The sequence below is a fragment of the Heterocephalus glaber genome, unplaced genomic scaffold, assembly GCF_053883595.1.
Source record: "Heterocephalus glaber isolate CG9 unplaced genomic scaffold, H.glaber_assembly_v1.0 deba00001608, whole genome shotgun sequence".
NCBI lineage: Eukaryota > Metazoa > Chordata > Mammalia > Rodentia > Bathyergidae > Heterocephalus > Heterocephalus glaber.
Window position 1 is genome coordinate 8189743 of NW_028258379.1, and position 19796 is coordinate 8209538.

Here is a 19796-nt window from a genome sequence, read left to right on the forward strand (position 1 = left end):
GCAACGATTACTACGTGCTGAAATATTAACTTACAGTAGCAAAAGTAGAAGCAATTTAAACGTTGAACTTTGTGTCATGGTTATTGTAATGTATGGTTTAGCCATGTAAAGTGTCATAGAGGCATTATATGTGAGTTTTAAAAGACTAGTGATGGTGCTGGGAATTTAGTTCAATGGTTCTGCCACCTGCTTCGCAAGCACAAGGACCCGAGTTTGATACCCAGTACGGAAAAAAAAAAAAAAAAAAAAAAGACTAGTGATGTGGGAAAACAATTATAATGTACTGTTAAGTGCAAAAAGAAAATACATCAAGATGTTCAGGAAAAATAATTGTTTTTAGGGGATGGGATTATTGGTGGTTTTAAGTTTATTTTCTGTATTCTTCCCATCATTTTTATAGTAATTATATATTACTTTTATAATTAACACCATTTTTTAAAAATATAAGTTATTCTGTTGGATGGTTTTTGAGTTTTACTTAAAAATCAGCAAAGTGACATTGATTGACATTCAAAAATATATGAAGTGATTTTTTTTCCCCAAAAATATAGTACATTGTTACCAGTTCAGGAAATTTCATCTTAAAACACATGTTGAAAACAATTAATTTTAGAATTTCTTTTCTTTCTCCTACCAGAAGTGGAAGACTTATTTTCTTCACTTAAACATATCCAACATACTTTGGTAGATTCTCAGAGCCAGGAAGATATTTCACTGCTTTTACAACTTGTACAAAATAAAGATTTCCAGAATGCATTTAAGATACACAATGCTGTCACAGTACACATGAACAAGGCCAGTCCTCCTTTTCCTATTATCTCCAACGCCCAAGATCTTGCACAAGAGGTATGTATTGTGAACATCTTGATAGCATCTACAGTAATTATTAGTGATAGTAAGGCAGTATGATTGGGAAATAATGATGTGACTATAAGGCTTGTTTAATTACTACTGACCACATGTTAATAATTTATTGTGATAGGAAAATTTTGCTTTATATCCTGAAAAATTTAGTGCTTAGACCCAAGAGTTGTTTCATGAAGAGAGTTATTTTTATATATGGGAGTACAAGTTTGGATAGTAACAAGCAGATTCCAGTAACTGGAGGGCAGAGTTTTTAAATGCTTTTGGTATGGTTCTATTCATTTTAAGCACTATACATTATAAATTAAAAAATGAATACGGTAGCAAAAATAGAAGCAATTTTAATGTTGAACTTGGTGTAATGGTTACTGTAATTTATGTTTAGCCATGTAAAGTGTCATAGAGGCATTATGTGTAAGCTTTAAAAGACTAATGATGTGGGAAAACAATTATAACTGGTTGGATAAAATTATAACTGATAATTGGGGATTATATACTGTAACTCCTAAAATTTATTACTTGTGGGTATTTTAAAGTATTTCTGTTATAAAAACTGAATTCCCAAATTATTAAATTTTAATATACATTGAGAGTTTCTCTTGTTAACATGCTATCTTAAGGTGTTTGCAAACATCGTTTAAATAGAAGATTTCAAAAGCATGTAAATAAACCATTTCTTGTTGTGGGGTATGGACGTTCTGTCACTATAAGATTTAAAGTTATTTTGATATTATAAAAAGTGGTAGTTTGGGAAGCCTACCATGTAAATGTATGAGATGTAATCAAAATACATAGTGCATGTTTAAAAAGTTATTACACTAAAAGACAAATTGCCATTAATCCCTCTTAAAATAACTCCTCTTCTCTTTACTCTTATCCCATTTTTCTTGCTACTTTCTGAAGTAATTCTGGAAGTTCTCATTCGTGTCTTTGCAAGGTGCGATTAAAAATATACTGAATACTGCTTTCCAAGTGGGACCTAATAGAAAAGCACACTTATAAAAGCATTGCAGTGTGTCCTCATCCACCTTATTCACCAGATATGGCACAGTGCAACTTCTGTCTCTTCCCCAAAGTCAAAATGACTATGAAAAGTAAATATTTTGAATTAATTCAGGATATTAAGGTAGCCGCAGCAGTGCAACTAAAGACAAGAATGAAGAAACAGAGACTTTCAGAACTGCTTCAGAAAATGGCAAGAATGATCAAACAAATGTGTTTGAAGGGAGGGGGAGTATTTTTGTTTTTGTTTTTGTTATTTGCTTCCCATCCCATCCTGGGGAATCAAACTCAGAGAACTCAGGACCTTGAGCTTGTCTGGCAAGTGTAGCACTACTGAACTACCACCCCAGCCCCTGTTATTTGCTTTTTGAGACAGAGTCTCACTATATAGTTCAGGCTGGCCTTGAACTTACTAGGTAGCCTAGGCTGACCTTGAATGTGCAGGGATCCTTCTGCCTCAGCTTCCCAAGTACTGGAATTACAGATGTGCACCACCACAGCTGGCTGGGAGGGAAAGTATTTTAAAGGAAATTAATGGTAATATCTTTTACTGTAATAAATTTTTTAATTTAAACAACTCCATTTTTTTAAATCAGGTCTTATATGCCATTGAATTCAAATATGAGAAGGAAGTAGGCTTATAGCTATAGACCTATAAATTAGGTTAAGATATACTTTTCAGATTAGCAGAGTGGTCCCAAAGGGAGAGATTTTCCTTATTAAGGTGATTAAGATGGCAGACAGCCTACATGCAAAAGTAATAAGGGAAATCTAATGTTGCCTGGGTCCCAGGAGAGAGCAACCTAAGGACTTATTCCTAGACAGGAAATTTGGAAAATTTCCATCCACCAGACTTTAAAAAGAGCTGATTGAAACCTACTCTTGAGATCATCTTTTATTATTGAAATTAACTATATAATATTTTTATTAAAAGAGTTATCAAACAGTGGGTGTAGCGCAGTGGTATAATGCATGTCCTGAGTTCCATCTGTAGCACTGCAAAAACAAAACAAAAGAATTACCACTGTAGTTTTTTAATTTAAAAATTATCACTTATATGCAATACTTTTTATTTTAAAATATTAACTCACAGTTTAAATGGTTTTTCTGTAAGTTACTTTTTTAACAGATATTTTACAGATCAATGTTACTTTGCTCTTATTTATAAATATAGTGTAATTTTTATTGTGAAGAATTGGAAGGAATACAAAGTAAATCATTGTGATCATTCCTTCCCTAAGCTGGCTGGAGGAGGATGTCTCTAGCTCGCTGCTGGGCCTTTGTTTTGCTGAATAAAACAATGAATGGAGGAGAGAATGAGAAAAGCAAGTGTTCATGAGTGCTCCAATTGAGAAAAGCTTGCTTTGGCGGTGCTGGTGGGTGTGTGGGGGTGATACTGACCTTGGGCTGAGTTTTAATATGAGTACTACAGAATCACTCACCTACCTGCTGTGCAAGCAAGTGCAAGGACTCGAGTTCCATCCTCAGAACCAAAAAAAAAAAAAATTGCTCGCCTAGTCAGGGCTGTGACATGCGGCAGAGAGTGGTTTCCCCCTGGAGCAGTGTAGGTCAGGACTGTGAAGTAGCCCTGCCTTTCAGTATATTACACTTGTGAGAAAACCACACGTGGAGCTCATCAAAGAGTAGTATTAAATCTGATAATAAAGTTGTAAAGTTTCAATGGACTTGTTGCTTTATTTTATTGGAAAAAAAATCTTAGCAATCACCTGACCCAATTCCCGTTTTATATTTCTGAAAATTAAAGCCAAGTAACACTTTGTGACTGACATATGATTAACTAGGTTGCTTATGTGACTATGTTTTGCTTTTTAGTATTCATAATTCTGGCAATTTTAATATATAGTATTTAAAAGAACTTACTTCATTTGTATTTTTTTTTTTTTGGTTGTTTTTTGGTACCAGGGATCGAACTCGGGTCCTTGCGCTTGCACAGCAGGTGGCGAAACCACTGAGCTAAATCCCCAGCTCACTTGTATTACTTTTAATGGAAATTAAGTAAAAATCTCAAGAAATTTAATGAAACAGAATGTTTTTTGTTTTTATAGCTTAAAGTATTAAACATTAAGTATTACATAGTATATAAAGCCTATTAAAACTGTACATAGTGAGATCCAGATTAAATCTTTGTTGATTTAGTATATTAATAAGCACAAAACAGAATTTTTTGTTATAAGTGCATGTATTCTCTCCCTCCCCCTCCCTCCCTCTCCCTCCCCCTCCCTCCCTCTCCCTCCCCTCTCCCTCCCCTCTCCCTCCCTCTCCCTCCCTCTCCCTCCCTCTCCCTCCCTCTCCCTTCCTCTCCCTTCTCCCTCTCCCTTCTCCCTCTCCTTCTCTCTCCCTCTCCCCAGTACTCCAGGACCTTTGCACCTAGCTACACCCCTTTTTATTTTTTATTTTGAGAAAAGTTTTCACTGAGTTGTTAAGTTGCTCAGGCTGGGCTCGAACTCTTGATCCTCTTGCCTCAGCCTCCCATTATTACAAATGCTTTTGAGGGCCAGGGGTTTGGCTCAGTGGTGCCACTGCCTGCCTTGCAAGCGCAAGGTCCCAAGTTCAATCCCGGTACCCAAAAGAAAAAAAAAACAAACTCAGTCTTGACAAGTGCTTTTATAAAGAAAAGACTGAGAACTTGAATTCATTAAATGAACTTTTGCTTTTCCAAGAACACCTTTAAGAAAATAAAATGCAAGCCAGCACACCAAGAAGTGTTACTTGGTTATTTGATTTTGAGGTACTGTATATATGTGTTTAAATATATGTGACAAGAACTTGTATTTAGAATATATATTTTAGAAACATGGAAATTAATGAAACTATTCAGTTTTAAAAAATGACAGATGACAGACCCTGTTTAAACAAGGAGCCAGGGATTTAGCTCAGTGGTTCTGCCGTCTGCCTTGCAAGTGCAAGGACCCGAGTTTGATCCCCGGTACCAAAAGAAATAAAAAATAAAAAAGGAAATCTAAATAGCCCCAAAACATAAAAAGACTAACAGAGAAATACAAATTAAAACAAAAGAGATACCCCTGCACAGACACTAGAATTACTGTAATTTAAATTAAAAAGACTGGCAACAATAGCAAATGTTGGTAAACTTATGGAGCAGTAGGAAGCTGGTGGTGTATAAATTGTAGAAAAAATGCTTGACAATATCTGTTAAAGCTGATGTACCCATATACTATGGCCTAACAATTTCATTCCTAGGCCCAAGAGAAAGGAAAACATTATCAACACAAAGACTTAAGAGCAAATGTTTGTAACAGTCAGATAATAGAAACTGTAAATGACCCAGAAATCTCTCAACTTGCAGAAGTTGAATATTGTAGTCTGATGAGAAGCTTTCTAATGGCAGTATGAGAAAGTAAATTTGGCAGGGAGAGGGGGTCGTCAGGAGGAGGAGAATGATAGAAAGGAGGAAGAAATATAGAAGGAAATTTAATTTGCTGAGTCTCAAAGGATTATTGGCAATTTACAGGAACCCAGAAAAGAAAAGACATTCTATTATCAAAGGACACAAAGGTGATAGTGACAGAGAAAGCCTGGCCTGTTTCTTCAACAGTGAATTAAGGATAGGATATGATCTTAAAAGATGAAGTCCCGATCCTGAAGGCCAAGTAGATTATATTAATAAGTTTTAAATTATCTTACAATGGATACACTTGGGTAAATATTTTGTTTGGTTTTGTGTTTTGAGACAAGGTCTTGCTGTATAGTTCAGGCTGGTCTTGAGCTCACTATGTAGCTAGCCCAGGCTGGCCTCAAACTTGCCGTGATCCTCCTGCCTCAGCCTCCCAAGTGCTGGGATTACAGGCACATGCACCACACCTGGCCAGTAAATATTTTAAAGTAACTCACCTGAATAGATGGGAGGAGAAATCAGTTCAGTTCAGAAAAGGCAGTTTTTAAACTTATAGTACTTTTTCCACGGAGATGAAAATTTTTAAAAAGTCAAGCACATTTTGTTAACTTGACAAAAAATAATGCCAGAAACCAATGGCATCTTACCAAATGGCCATTTAATCCTTTAGTAAAATAATATCCATACTGTCACTGCTAGTATTCAGCATTTTTCTGGAGGTTGTAACCACTGAAATGAACAGGAAGAAGTAATGAAATATAAAGTTGTAGAGGAACAGAGAATGTATGATTTTAACAAATGCAATGAGTACTTTGGTAAAAGGAAGTATAAAAATATAGGAAGGATATATACCAAGTTGATTATCCCTAGGTATAATAAAAGTCCTTCCTTTACTTTTTTCCCTTCAGCTGTCTATTCTCTAATCTTTGATATTTAACATACTGTTTCTCTAATTGTCTCTGAAGAAAATGTAGTACAGTTAGCTAGAGAAGAATACAAGGTTAGAAGTGAATATTTTTAAGGATAAGAGATTACAGCATTTGTATAGGGCAATGGAAAGGAGCCAGTAATATATCAGAACAAGCCTTTTAATTCTTAGGCCTTTGGGGCTGGGGATTTAGCTCAGTGGTTCTGCAGCCTGACTCGCTAGAGCAAGGTCCTGAGTTCAATCCCCAGTACCAAAAAAAAAAAAAAAAAAATCTGCTGAGGCAATTCTTAGGCCTTTGTAGACTGCCTGATGCTGTGTGTTGACAGTAGCATGGGTAACATCTGGGTTAATAAGGGAAAGGAATAAGTACTGTTATAGGAATTCTAAGCTTCTAAGAAAGATGTTCTCAATGATGTTTAGGAAATGACTTAAAGTAGAAATGGCAAAAAATGTTTAGTATAGAAAATTATTTTTAAGTTTACTTGTATCTTTTGTCCTTGGTACATTTTTAATCCAGAATTATGTTTCACCCTCAGAGTTACTTTCTGCAATCAAAAGTTCTATGGTCAGGGACTATAGATTTGTTTTGGGTTTTTTGGGGGTTCGGTTTGGTTTGGGTTTGGGTTTGGGTTTTTTGAGACATGGTCTCACTATGTAGTCCAGGCTGGCCTCAAATTCACAGCAATTCTCCTGCCTCAGCCTCCTGAGTACTGGGATTATAGGTGTACATCACCGCACCCAGCAAGATTTCATTTTACATTAATGTAGATTTAATTTTAAAAATGAAAACATCCTATATCAAAAATCAGCTTTTAGTTACCCGTATTTTCAGATCATGATCTTGTCCATTAGATTTTAATGGAATTAAGATAATTTTCAGTGCAAATAATTTTTTATGCACATAGAACTCTATTAGAAACATTAGAAACCATAGGACAGACTGGTTTTGATAGTATCATCAGTTTGACATACTGTGGTAAAATTAATCCCCAAATTATTATCTCTTAGGTTTAATTGGGAAATTACTGATAAAATAGTGTAGAATTAATAAATTCCTGTTTTAATCATGAGTTATTCTCATTAATACATTCTATATGTAGCCAGTATAGTGGTCTATCCTTATAATCCCAGCAACCTGGGAGTTTGAGACGGGGGATTCATAATTTCAGCCCAGCCTTGGCAATTTAGTGACTTAATGAGACCTTGTCTCAAAATTAGAAATTTCAAAAAGGACCAGGAATGTAGTTCAATGTAAAGGTCCTGGGTTCAATCCCTAGTATGCCTCCCTCAAAAAATTTCTGTATATGGATTGACTTTGTTTTGTTCTGTGATACTGAGAATTTGGGGGGGAGGGGGCGGGGGGAGACAGGGTCTTGCTGTGTAGTTCAGGCTAGCCTTGAACTCTGTATAGCCCAGGCTGGCCTCAAACTCACACCAATCCTCCTGCCTCAGCCTCCCAAATGCTGAGATTACAGGCATGCACCACCACCACCTCCAGCCCTTTTTTAATGTTTCATTTTGAGATAGAGTCTCACAGAATTGCCCAAGCTGGGCTTGAACTTTGGTTCCTTCTGTCTCCACCTCCCAGAGTGCTAGGATTACAGGTGTACATCACTATACCTGGCATAGATTTATGTCTGCATGATTTAATTAATAGTGATAATTTTGGTTTTGTTTTCCACATTATTACAAAGTCCTATTTTTGGTAGGTAGTTGGACTTGGGGATGGAAAACAAAAAAAAAATGAGAGTCATCAATAATGAGTCCTAAGTATAATCTTTGGGGAAGGGAGCAGAGGAAATTATGTACAGTGCTATTAAATACAGGATTTATGTTAGAAGAGAAAAGGTTGAACATAAATGAACTGAACTTAAAGATCAAGTGATTAGAAACTGTAAAGGAAAACAGAGTTAGAATTAAATTGTTTACATGGAAGGAAAAATAGATTTTGTAGCATTAGAAGCTGATTCTTTGAAAAGAACGATAGACCTTTGATAAGTTAGATGAAGTTAAAAAAAAGCATTAAGACAGAAAGAAATGTGAATGCAGACCCAGACTGAGGTTATCTCATCAGTTTCTCACAAATATTTTTTATTCGTTTGATTTGTACTTTAAAAAAATTACCCTGCCTAGGTGCTACTGCTATTTCCTGTAAGATAGGAAGAATAATCTTTGTTTCTATTTCTTAGGTACAAGCTGTTTTGAAACCAACCCATCAGAAAGAAGGACAGGAATTATCTGCTTTGCTGAATGCTCCACATATTCAGGTAGAAAATGGACAGGCCCTTATATGTGGCATTTCCCACAGGATTTAGTCTTTTTTTAAAAAAAATCAAAGTCTCCTCAGGTTGGAAGAGACATTAAACATTACCTAGCCAGTCTTAATATTTACAACCCACTCTGCAAAGTAATTATTATTGTTGGATTATAAATATTCTTATTTAAAATTAACCAAATTATTTTTGAAACAACTTTTTTTCTTTTAATGTTGGACAAGTTATTTGCTTTGGGGGGTATGTATTTTCCATAAATTTTAATTAGCTAGCATGTCTAAGCATTTAAATTAATTTTGTTTTTATGAAGCTTAATAAGCATTTTGGGCTTTTTATAATCCATTTCAGTGTATGCCCTGATATACTCAGTACATCTTTAGTTATCAATAGCTCAAAAATATACAGGGTTACAATCTGTGCTTGAGTTGCAGAGTTTGAACAGATATGGACATACAACTAATTATAGCAATTTTAAAGATTTAATGAACAGAATCATATATACATGATGAGTTTAAAAGTCTCCTTCAGAAATAAGTCATGCTGTTAAATTGCTATCAATTTCTTTGAAACAGGCACTTTTACTGGCCCATGATAAGGTTGCTGAGCAGGAAATGCAGCTAGAGTCCATTGCAGATGGAAGAGTTTATGAAAGCATTGGCCAGTATGGAGGAGAAACTGTGAAAATAGTTCGTATAGAAAAGGCTCGTGATATTCCATTGGTAAGTGTTCCTCATCTCCGATCCAACTTTCTTTCCACACAAAGGCTTCTCAGATAGCTGACAGTTCTTATATTCTTGGTGGTTTTTCTCTTCTGAGGTTATTTTATCAGATTTTTTTTTCCCGTTACCGGGGATCGAACTCAAGACCTTTCTGCTTGCAAGGCAGGTGGCAGCACCACTGAACTAAATCCCCAGCCTGCCACTTCTGAGGTTAATTTTTTGCAGTTTTTCTATGTTCTTGCTCCTATCCCTTATTCAGTTAATAAAAATTTGTTCATCTTTTCTCATCTGTAACTGGATGAAAATAATAACTTGTGAATTGTTTGTTGAGGAACAAAGAAGGGATAGGTAATTTATTACATTCTCCTAACTTTTAAAAAACAATAATTAGAAATTCTGATTTTTTAAGCTAGGCATGGTGGCTTATGACTGTAATCCCAGCTCTCCAGAGGCTGAGGCAGGAAGATTGCTGTGAGTTCAAGGCCAGCTTAGACTATGTAGTCAGCTCAAGACCAGCCTGAACTACATAGCAAGACACTGTCTCAAAAATCCACCCCCAAAAAAGAAAGAAATTCTGATCTCTTAATACTGTTAAATTTACTGAAGCACAATTCCTTACGTATTTCACATATTCTTAAAAGAGTATACCTTAATGTTTGCTTTATAGCTTTTATATATATAAAACTTTTCAAATTTATTTTCTTAGTGTACTATTATTGCCTTGTTAGTTTCTTTTATTATCAAAGGAATATTCTTGAATCCTGGTGTCTTGGATTGTAGCTTGAAAAGTTCTCCCCCCTCCAAGAGAATAAAAATTGAGGGGGCCAGGGATGTAGCTCAGTAGTGCTGCAACAGTCTGGCAAGCACAAGATCCTGAGTTCAATCTCAGGTACCAGGAAAAAAACCAAGAGAATAAAAATTGAAAAGTCAAGATAAAATGTTAAAAGTTTATGAAAACAAGCTTTATTCTGTATGTTATATTTCCAGTTTTTGAACATACATTTTTCACTTAATGCTTCTAATTTGTATAATAAATATTATGTTTAATACATTTTAATGGGAGTTGGATGCAGCTAAAATATTTAACATTTGAGTAGTGAGCCAGAATGGTATTCTTCCCTTCATCATATTTTGAATATAAAAAGGCTCTTTATAGTTTGAATTATGTTTATTACTTTTGCCTAAATATATTACAACCATTTGTATAGGATTCAGGCATGCAAAATAAATATGATTATAAGTCTTTACACATTGTTTTTAAGCAAGTATATTTTTTCGCTGTTGTATGCTTCAAAAATCCACTTGAGGCCCAGGGATTTAGCTTAGTGGTTCCAGCGCCTGCCTCACAAGTGCAAGGTCCCGAGTTTGATCCCCGGTACCAAAAAAAAAAAATCCACTTGAGGGCTGGGGATTTAGCTCAGTGCCGCTGTGCCTGTCTCGCAAGCGCAAGGTCCTGAGTTCGATCCCCGGTACTAAGAAAAGAAAAAATCCACTTGATAATCATAATTCTACTGGAGTGTTTCTAAACCAGAAAATACAGGGGAAACAATCTGCTTTCAAATCTAATGACAGTTGTTACTCCAGCTATGTAAGTAGTTGAAGGCTAGTATTGTTAGAGGAAAAAATTTTTTTCACTTGGGTTTAAAGTTGTTTATTTACAAAGTTCATATTAATATAACTACTTTTAAAATATAGCAAAAGGGATCAGTTACTGATCTCTGAATTGGCACATATATGGCACAGAAAAAAATGTTAGAGAAAATTATAATTTAAAAGTAAAATGCTTGGGCCGGGGATTTAGCTCAGTGGTTTCTCCGCCTGTTGTGCAAGCGCAAGGACCCCAGTTCGATCCCCGGTACCAAAAACATAAATAAATAAATAAATAAATAAATAAATAAATAAATAAATAAATAAATAAAATGCTTAACCAAAAAAGTATTTTTATATTTAAACTAGACATTGACCTTTTTAGGGTGCCACAGTTCGTAATGAAATGGATTCTGTCATCATCAGCCGAATAGTAAAAGGAGGAGCTGCAGAGAAAAGTGGTCTCTTACATGAAGGAGATGAAGTTCTAGAGATTAATGGCATTGAAATTCGGGGGAAAGATGTCAATGAGGTTTTTGACTTGTTGGTAAGTTGACACAAGTAGAATAGAATAATAATTTATACCTTTAAAAAACTTTTCTTCATATTAGATGTAGAATAAAGTATTTTAAAACTGTTTACCTCTAATCCCAGCACACTGTGAGTTTGAGACAAGAAAACTACAAATTCAAGCCCAGCCTGGCCAACTTAGAGCCTGTCTCAAAATGAAAAATAAAAAGGGCTGGGTGTGTAGCTCAGTGCAGAGGCCTTGGGTTCAATCTCCAAACAACCCCCAGCCTTCAAGAAAGTTAAGAGCCCAGGACAGTTTCTAGCCTTATTTTCATATGATACAATTCTTTCACAGAATTTGTTAGTAGAATTTGTTTTTGGTTGACTACCACTGATAGTATTTTACCTTGAGCTTCATTAGTACCAAGTATGTTTTGCTTCTGAAGTAAGTAGTAGTATAACTAATTAGTCCATTCAGTAAATATTTATTGAGTGCATGCTAATATGTTCTAGCCACTGGGACAACAATAAAAGAAGTCCACATCCTCTTTTTTCTTTGGTGGTGATGGGTGGGATTGAACCCAGGGCCTTTGCCCTGAGCTATATCCAGCCCTGTTTTTATTTTTATTTTTGAGATAGGATCTTGCTATGTTGGTAAGTTGCCCAGACTGGGCTCCAACTTTTGATCTTTTTGCCTTGGCCCCCCAGAGTGCTTAAGATTATAAGCATGTGTCACCATACCTAGTTCCTCATGATTTTTCTGATCGTTTTTTTTCTTATCTACAGTAGTTTTTTTTCCCTAACAATGCAAGATGTAATAGTGCTGTAGATCTACAGTGTATAATACAAAATTCAATTCCTTATTCATACTACCATTATTTCAGGTGCTGAAGGGCAATTCAGTATGTTACTAATGGCTCCCATATTAAGATACAACTATAGCTATAGTATATTTCCATTACTTAAGAAATTTCTGTTGTACGTGCTCTATAATCAGGAAGTCATTATCTTTTGTGTGTGTGTGTTTGTGGTGCCAAGTATCAAACCCAGGGCCTTATGCATGCTAGGCTTATAATGACCTTTTTTTTTTCCCCTGGTACTGGAGATCTAACTCAGGACCTTGTACTTGCAAGGCAGGAGCAGCGCCCCTGAGCTAAATCCCCGGCTACTTATAGTTATCTTTTGAGGGCAATTTATGATCACTTTGTATACCTCACAAACCAAAATTTGTATTCTTAATTACTAAGCATCAGTTGCTAGAGTAGAACCTCTGCTATTTGCCAATGACTACTATAAAATCTAAAAAACATCCTTCATGTCCCTATTTCTATTTATTGTTTTGGTAAGGCAAAATGGCATTTGTTGTTATTTTTAACCCATTGTGTTGTTTGTTATCTTAGGTTGAACACTGCTATATCAGTACTGGATGTTATGATTACTGTCTAGGCTGGAGGTATCTGAATAAGCAGGGCATGCGTGTTGTATTGAGCAGTAATATTGAACCTAGCAGCAAGACTCTATATGGTTAAAAAATATGAGTAACAAAAACAAGGCATCTTGGAATTGAGAATATTTGCATATAACACTTTTTAGGGCTGGGCATGGGGATATGCACCTCTGATCCTAGCTGTTTGGGAGGCTGAGACAGGAGAATCTCAAGGCCAGCCTGAGCGACTTAGTGAGATCCTGTCTCAGAACAAAATAAAAAGGGGTTGGGATGTAGCTCAGTGATAGAGTACTTGCATGGCATATGTGTGAGGCCCTGAGTTTAATCCCCCATTCTTCACAGGGAAAAAAGAACAAAACAGAGACAATGGGGATGTTTGGAATAGTCCATTTTGGGGAATATTGCTCATAAGATCATGGAATGATTTTCATAATACAGATTTTTAAAGTAACCTCGTCTTTCTGTTACAGTCTGATATGCATGGTACTTTGACATTTGTTCTGATTCCCAACCAACAGATCAAGCCTCCTGCTGCCAAGGAAACAGTAGTGAGTGACTTTTTCATGTTTTTATTTATTGTTGTTTGGCTGATGTTTACTTATCTGTGTAGAAATGTCACGGTTTCTTGCACTCAAGTAAAGGAGTACAGTAGTTTTTATTTAAATTTATGGGCACTTCAGATTTAGTAAATTATGAACCTTTTAAAATAAAAAGCAGAAAATACTTGTTTCAGAAGCTTTCTTATTTCCAACATGGAACTTTGTCTTTCTGTAGTTATAAGTGGTTTTAATTTAAACATACTTAGTATAGAAGTGCTTTTACAAATATCGTGTACATGTAACTCTTAGAGTGTATTGCTTTATATTAAACATTTATTCAACTGTATTAAAAGATGCATTTTATTATGTACTATGTAATCCACCATTTCCTCTCAAATATATATCCAAGAGAATTCAAAGCATACATTCACAGAACTTCTGCATAAATATTATAGCAGCATTATTTGTAGCAGCCAGAAAGTAAAAACAACCCCAAATATCCATCAGCTGTTAAATGGAAAACAGTATGATTTATCCATACAATGGGATATTATTTGATATAAAAGAAACTATATATGCTACAACATGAATGAACTTGAAAAATTTATCCTAAGTAAAATAAGCCAGTGAAAAGGCCATGTATGGGCTTATTTATGTGAAATGTCCACAATAGCTCTATCTATAGAAACGGAAAATGGATTAGTGATTTCTTAGATGTGAGGATGGGAAATTAGGAGAGAATGGGAATAATTGCTATCGATACTGAGGTTTTTGGGTGGTAATAAAAACATTCTAAAATTGTGGGGATAGATTTATAACACTGTGAATATATTGAAAGTCATGTAGTTATGAATTATATTGCAAGTTGTTAAAAGTGACAGACTTTAAGCCAGGTGTGGTGGTGCATGCCTGTAATCCCAGCACTCCGGAGGCTGAGGCAGGAGGATTGCCATGATTTTGAGGCCAGCCTGGACTACATATTGCATTCAAGGCCACCCTGAACTGCATAGCGAGACCCTGCCTCAAAAAACAACAAAAAAGACTTTATAATCCTGGACTAACATGGTAGCCTGATTTATTGCATTTGTTATTCTAAACTTTTATAAAAGCTTAACAGTTTGAGAAAGAAAAGCTTCATTTTTTTCCACAATATTTCATCACAGATAGGCTTTTATTTTGGCTGTCATTTCATGTTTTCTGTTTGTTTTTTATGGAATGCATTAAAGTTGATGTTGCATCTGCAACCTTCCTTCTATTTATGATTCTTTTAGGAAGAGAAATGAAGAAACAGAGCTAGTCTGAGTTCAAACTCCTCTGAATAATCCTTGAATTTCAAAAGTAGCTCTGTGGGGTTGGAATATGTGTTACTTAAACGTTTATAGTAATCCGTTCCTGCTGAGCAAATGACTTTCACCTTTTTAGAATGCGTGTCAGAGCTTAAGACATTTTATCAACATTTCTTTTCTGCTCTTCATGCAGAGTCTGGAATTTTCTAAAAGAAAGTCATTTCTTTAATGGATAAAATTAATCTGTTATGTTGATACCTGCTGCTTCTCATTATATGCAAGAGTAGATTATCAAAGTAATTGAGAACTCAAATTGGTTGAACATCAGAATGAAATAACTTACCCTTTAGTGCTTATTTAAGTCTTACCTACTTTTCATTATTGAATGTCTGTTGGGGGGGGTTGTGGAAAAATAGAGACATGGTAAACAGTCTTAGGAATTACTTAACTAGAAAATGAAACAGCTTGAGGGGTGGCAGGTTTATCCCTTTTAAAATACAGCATTTGATTAATAACATTTTTGCCGAGGATTTAGCTCAGTGGTTTCACTGCCTGCTGCACAAGCACAAGGACCCGAGTTCAATACCCAGTCCCAGAAAAACCCCAAACAAACAAACAAAAAATAACATTCTTAAGGTTCTTTTCAAAATAGAGTGATATTTAGTATTTTTCTTTCAAGAAAAAACCAAAGTCCCCCAAAACTAAAGTAACTAAATAGAAACATGGGGCCGGGGATTTATCTCAGTGGTTCTGCCGCCTGCCTAGCAAGCGCAAGGACTCAAGTTCGATCCCTGGTACCTAAATAAATGAATAAATAAATAGAAACATGTATTTCAGATAGATGTATAAAATAGGCATTATTTGAAGCTCCAGTATAATCACTTGCTGAATTATAGTGAGAGGTGTTATGGTATGTATCTAGATGTCCTCTCAAAGCCTCATGCAGTCATGGGTGGGGCTTTTTGGAGGTGGCTGGATCGAAAGTGTATGATGCTGGGATTGATTCATGGTGTGCTGCTAGGATTGTGGCTGCTTCACCCTGGATGTGAGTGCTACCTGCCCTGAGGGACAGATAGAATATAAAGGACAGAAAGAGAACTGCTGTTGTCACTTGCTACTTCTTCGCTGCTTTTCTGCCTTCTGCCTGCCACGAACTGTTTCTCCTCTGCGATATGCCACCCTGTCTTGGAGCCAGCCAATTACGAAATGAAACCTCTCAAACTGTGAGCTAAACAAACCTTTCCTCCTTTAACTTTGAGTGTCAGGTATTTTGTCTCAATAATGAGAAAAGTAACCGAGACAGCCATGTATGACAAAAATAAGCTTGTAGGGAGTATTCTTTGAAATGTTTGATTTCTCATGCATTATAAATAGCAGCAAACAGTGGCAGCTCTTTCAGTAGCATAGGGCAAAATTGTAGAGGGCAAGAGTATTATCACCTTGTGGTTTGATTCCTAGGTGACTGGCATATTTGTCTTAGGAAGTACACACATTGTTCAAACTACGTGGCATCCTTCTCTCACAGAGCCTTTAAAAATGTTGATCCTGGTTGGTGGTGCACACCTGTAATCCTAGCTACTTTAGAAGCTCAGGCAAAGCAAGTTGGAAGGCAGCCTGAGCTTAACAAGGAAAAAAAGGAATTTCCCACAATGGTCTGTAAAACTAAAATTATTCCATACTCTAATTGAAATAATATGGAGGAAGTACGTACTAGTTTTTTGTGCTGCAAAGGACTGTTACTCATCTGCCTTAATGCTCTGTAAATTGAAATGAAATCACACTGCTTAATAGTGGTGGGAATATATGCCAGAAAATTCATAGGCTAACAGCTAATAAATATTAGCTGTTGTTATTATTACTTATTCTGTGTCTGACAGTACAAAGATAACTGGGTTGTAAGTAATTTTGAAGAAAGAGTACAGCCAAATGTATTCATTTCACTGTTAGAGAAATAAAATGTACTATATTATTTTCATCATAATTTTTTTATCACTTGGAAGAAGATCTGGAATTTCATAGAGAATTTCAGTATATATTGGATTGGTGTCTGTCTTAGACACTTTGTTCATTGCTGAGTACAACACCTGACACAACTTAAAGGAAGAGAAGTTTATTTTGGCTCACAATTTTTAGAGGTTTCAGTCTGTGTCAGCAGGCTTCAAGAAAAAAGGCCCTGGCAGAGGAGCATGGCAGTGCGGAAGCAGAAATTTAAGGGAGGAGCATGGGATGGAGGTGAGCCCTTCTGGGCCACACCCCCAGTGACTTGCCTCTTCCCACTGGATCCCACTTCCTAACAGCAGCTCAGCTATAAACCCCCACAGTCTGGTCATCATTCAGAAGTTCTGTTTATGAGCTGGAGGCTCTTGGATATAAGCCATAATAATGCCCTTTTTCAAGTTAAGGCAGTTCCTCTAACTTTGCTAGTGCCCCAAGTTCATATTTCTATGACATAGAAATGTCACACAGGATGTCACACAGCCTAAACTTCTCTCACAAGAAATAGAAGAGAATAAATAGTAAAGAAAATTCCTTTGAGTGTGGTTCAAGCCTCTGATCTAGATATTCAGGACACTGAGGCAGAAAGATAACGAGTTTTTAAAGTCAGGCTCAACAATTAAAAGACCTGTCTCAAAATAAAATAAAAAGGGCAAAGCTTTTAGCTCAGTGGTAGAACACTTGCCTAGCATATGTGAGGCCCTGGGTTCAATCCCCAGCCTCACAAAAAAGTAATATAAAACTCCTTTTTTTTTTGGTACCGGGGATTGAACTCAGGTCCTTCCACTTGCAAGGCAGGCGCCAGAACCACTGAGCTACATCCCCAGCCCTAAAACTCCTTTTTTGATGTTGAGGGAAAAGAAGAATCCCAGAGTTGGGGAGAGATAATTGAAAAGCATTGCTTGATGCCACAAAGGTAGTTCTTAAATCTGCTTTTCTCTTCTACAGGTAACTTTGAAAACTAAAGACAAATCCATAAAAAATAGAAAAAAATTTAAATGGAAAATTTCATTTGATTTAGAACCCAAACACCATTTTGATCAGATACGTTGTACTGAAGTTAATTAATTACAGGATTATTAGATACTGGAGCTTTCCCGTAAAGGTCAGCTTTTCTCCTTCATTTAAAAATGGTTTTGTTTTGCTTTATGGGGGAAACAGAATAAGCCACTACAGAGAAAAGGTTGGTAGAGATAACTTCTAGAACTAAGAAGAATAAACAGAAGTTATATAATACATGTTAAGGCAGTATGTAGACTTTATTTAGCTCATTTAAGTAGTGAATTTCTTGAGTCTGAAATATATTTTGCCTAGGAAAAATTCAGAGCTTTTTTTCTTGTTCTTTTTTTGCGGGGGTGGGATTGAGACAGGGACTCGCTATGTAGTTGAGGCTGGCCTTGAACTCACTATGTAATCCAGGCTGGTCTTGAACTCACAGTGATCCCCCTGCCCTTGCCTCCTGAGTGCTGGGATTACAGGCATGCACCATCACTCCCAGTCCTGTTCTTTTTCTTGATCTTAATTGTAGGGTATATTTTAGATGAGGCTATGTAAATTTGTCATATAAGCAAAGTATGTCCTTTGTCCTTCTCTTCCCAGCCTACTCAGAGGAACTCCATGCCAAGCCATTTAAATCAGAATTAGTCAGGGGGTGTGTTAGTTACTTTTCTTTTGTTGCTGAGACAAAATACCTGATACTCAAAGTTAGAGGGGAAAAGGTTTATTTGGATTATAGTTCGCAGAGGTTTCAGTTCATAATCAGCTGGCTCCAAATTAGGGTGGCATGGCAGACAGTCCTTGTAGAGGAGAAACAGTTTATGGCTGCCAGAAGGTAACAAAAGCAACAAGGGACCTTAACAGCATCTTTCCGCCCCTTTTATCCCATCCAGACTACCGGAATTAGGGTGGTGCCAAACAAATCACTCTCGTGTAGTGGTTTTGTAATCACACGCCCTTTATCCCAGCATCACACAATCCATATTCAGCCACTTCTGAAAAAGACTGCCTGAGGGTTTGGGGGAACATTTAGACACAAGGCGGATTGGAGTGAGAGCTGCCTAGCTAAGAGTAGATAGAAAGCTTTTCTGTGTGATTTTGTTGGCCTTTTAGTTATTTCCTCTTCACTGTTCTTTTTATTTTTTTCATTTTTGTTTTTTTTTTTAAAGACCAGTGTCTAGTCCAGGCTGGCCTTGAACTCACAGTGCTCCTCCTGCCTCAGTCTCCTGAGTGCTGGGATCACAGGTGTGGACCACCATGTCTGGCAAACATTTTATAGCTCTTTATCTGATAAATGTAGCCCAACATAATCTTCTTTATATTATAATTTTATAGCATATATTTATGATACATAATTGCATGTAATTTGAGGAATTGATATATATAATTTTATCTTTTTTTGTTGTTATTTTTTTCCTTTGGTTTTTTGAGACAGCATCTCGCTATATAGTTCAGGCCGGCCTTGAACTTACTGTGTAATCCAGGCTGGCCTCTAACTGGCAGCAATTCTCCTGCCTCAGCCTCCCAAGGGCTGGGATTACAGATGTACACTACCATGTCCAGCCCCAAATTCACCATTTTAATAAAAATCTCAGGCAAGTGATTTGGCAAAACATTTTGAAGTACAATATGCTGGGTATTTCTTTCAGAAAGTGATTTGATAAAATCATCAGTCAGTCTAAGAAGTAGTCCAATGCAATACATCTTTGAAAAGCTTGATAAAAATAATCTCTCCACTACTTCAGGTGGTACTTAAAATTTCATTTTTAAAACTCCAAGGTTTTTTTTTTTTGGCTAAAATATAACCATTTAAATAAATTCTGGAAGCATTATTAACAGACAGGGAGGGATAGTACTCAAGAGTTTTTAAAAGCACGTTTCTGGGTCATCCTACATACAACTTTTCTCATACTAATATTACAAATTTGTGTTGTGTACTCTTTTTAACTAATCTCTCAACTCTGAGTCATTGCCATCCCATGTAACTTTCTAAAATTCATTTTTGGTACTGATTGACAAAGTACTCAAGGTTTTAATTACAATTCCAATGTTTTCACATCAAGAATAAGGTTCCTGGGCCAGGGATTTAGCTCAGTGGTTTCGCTGCCTGCTGCGCAAGCACAAGGACCCAAGTTCGATCCCCAGTACCAAAAAAAAAAAAAAAGAATAAGGTTCCTTAGGGCATGCTGTGTGTGAGATGCAGCAGAATGCTGTCAAATTGGGTGAGATAGCTTAACGGTGTTAGACCCAAGACCGTGCAGTTCCACTTACATA

The 19796-nt window shown here is 36.3% G+C and overlaps 1 protein-coding gene across 8 annotated transcripts in view; it reads left to right on the plus strand.

Moving 5' to 3' along the window:
* Positions 1-19796, plus strand: part of Pals1 (protein associated with LIN7 1, MAGUK p55 family member) — an 88369-nt gene that overhangs the window by 46848 nt on the left and 21725 nt on the right. For all 8 annotated transcript variants that reach the window (XM_021247516.2, XM_004837372.3, XM_004837373.3 and 5 more), the window contains 5 exons: positions 638-846; positions 8360-8437; positions 9016-9162; positions 11135-11296; positions 13177-13254. In XM_021247516.2, coding sequence (XP_021103175.2) covers positions 638-846; positions 8360-8437; positions 9016-9162; positions 11135-11296; positions 13177-13254 — 674 coding nt within the window. The remainder of the gene's footprint in view (positions 1-637; positions 847-8359; positions 8438-9015; positions 9163-11134; positions 11297-13176; positions 13255-19796) is intronic.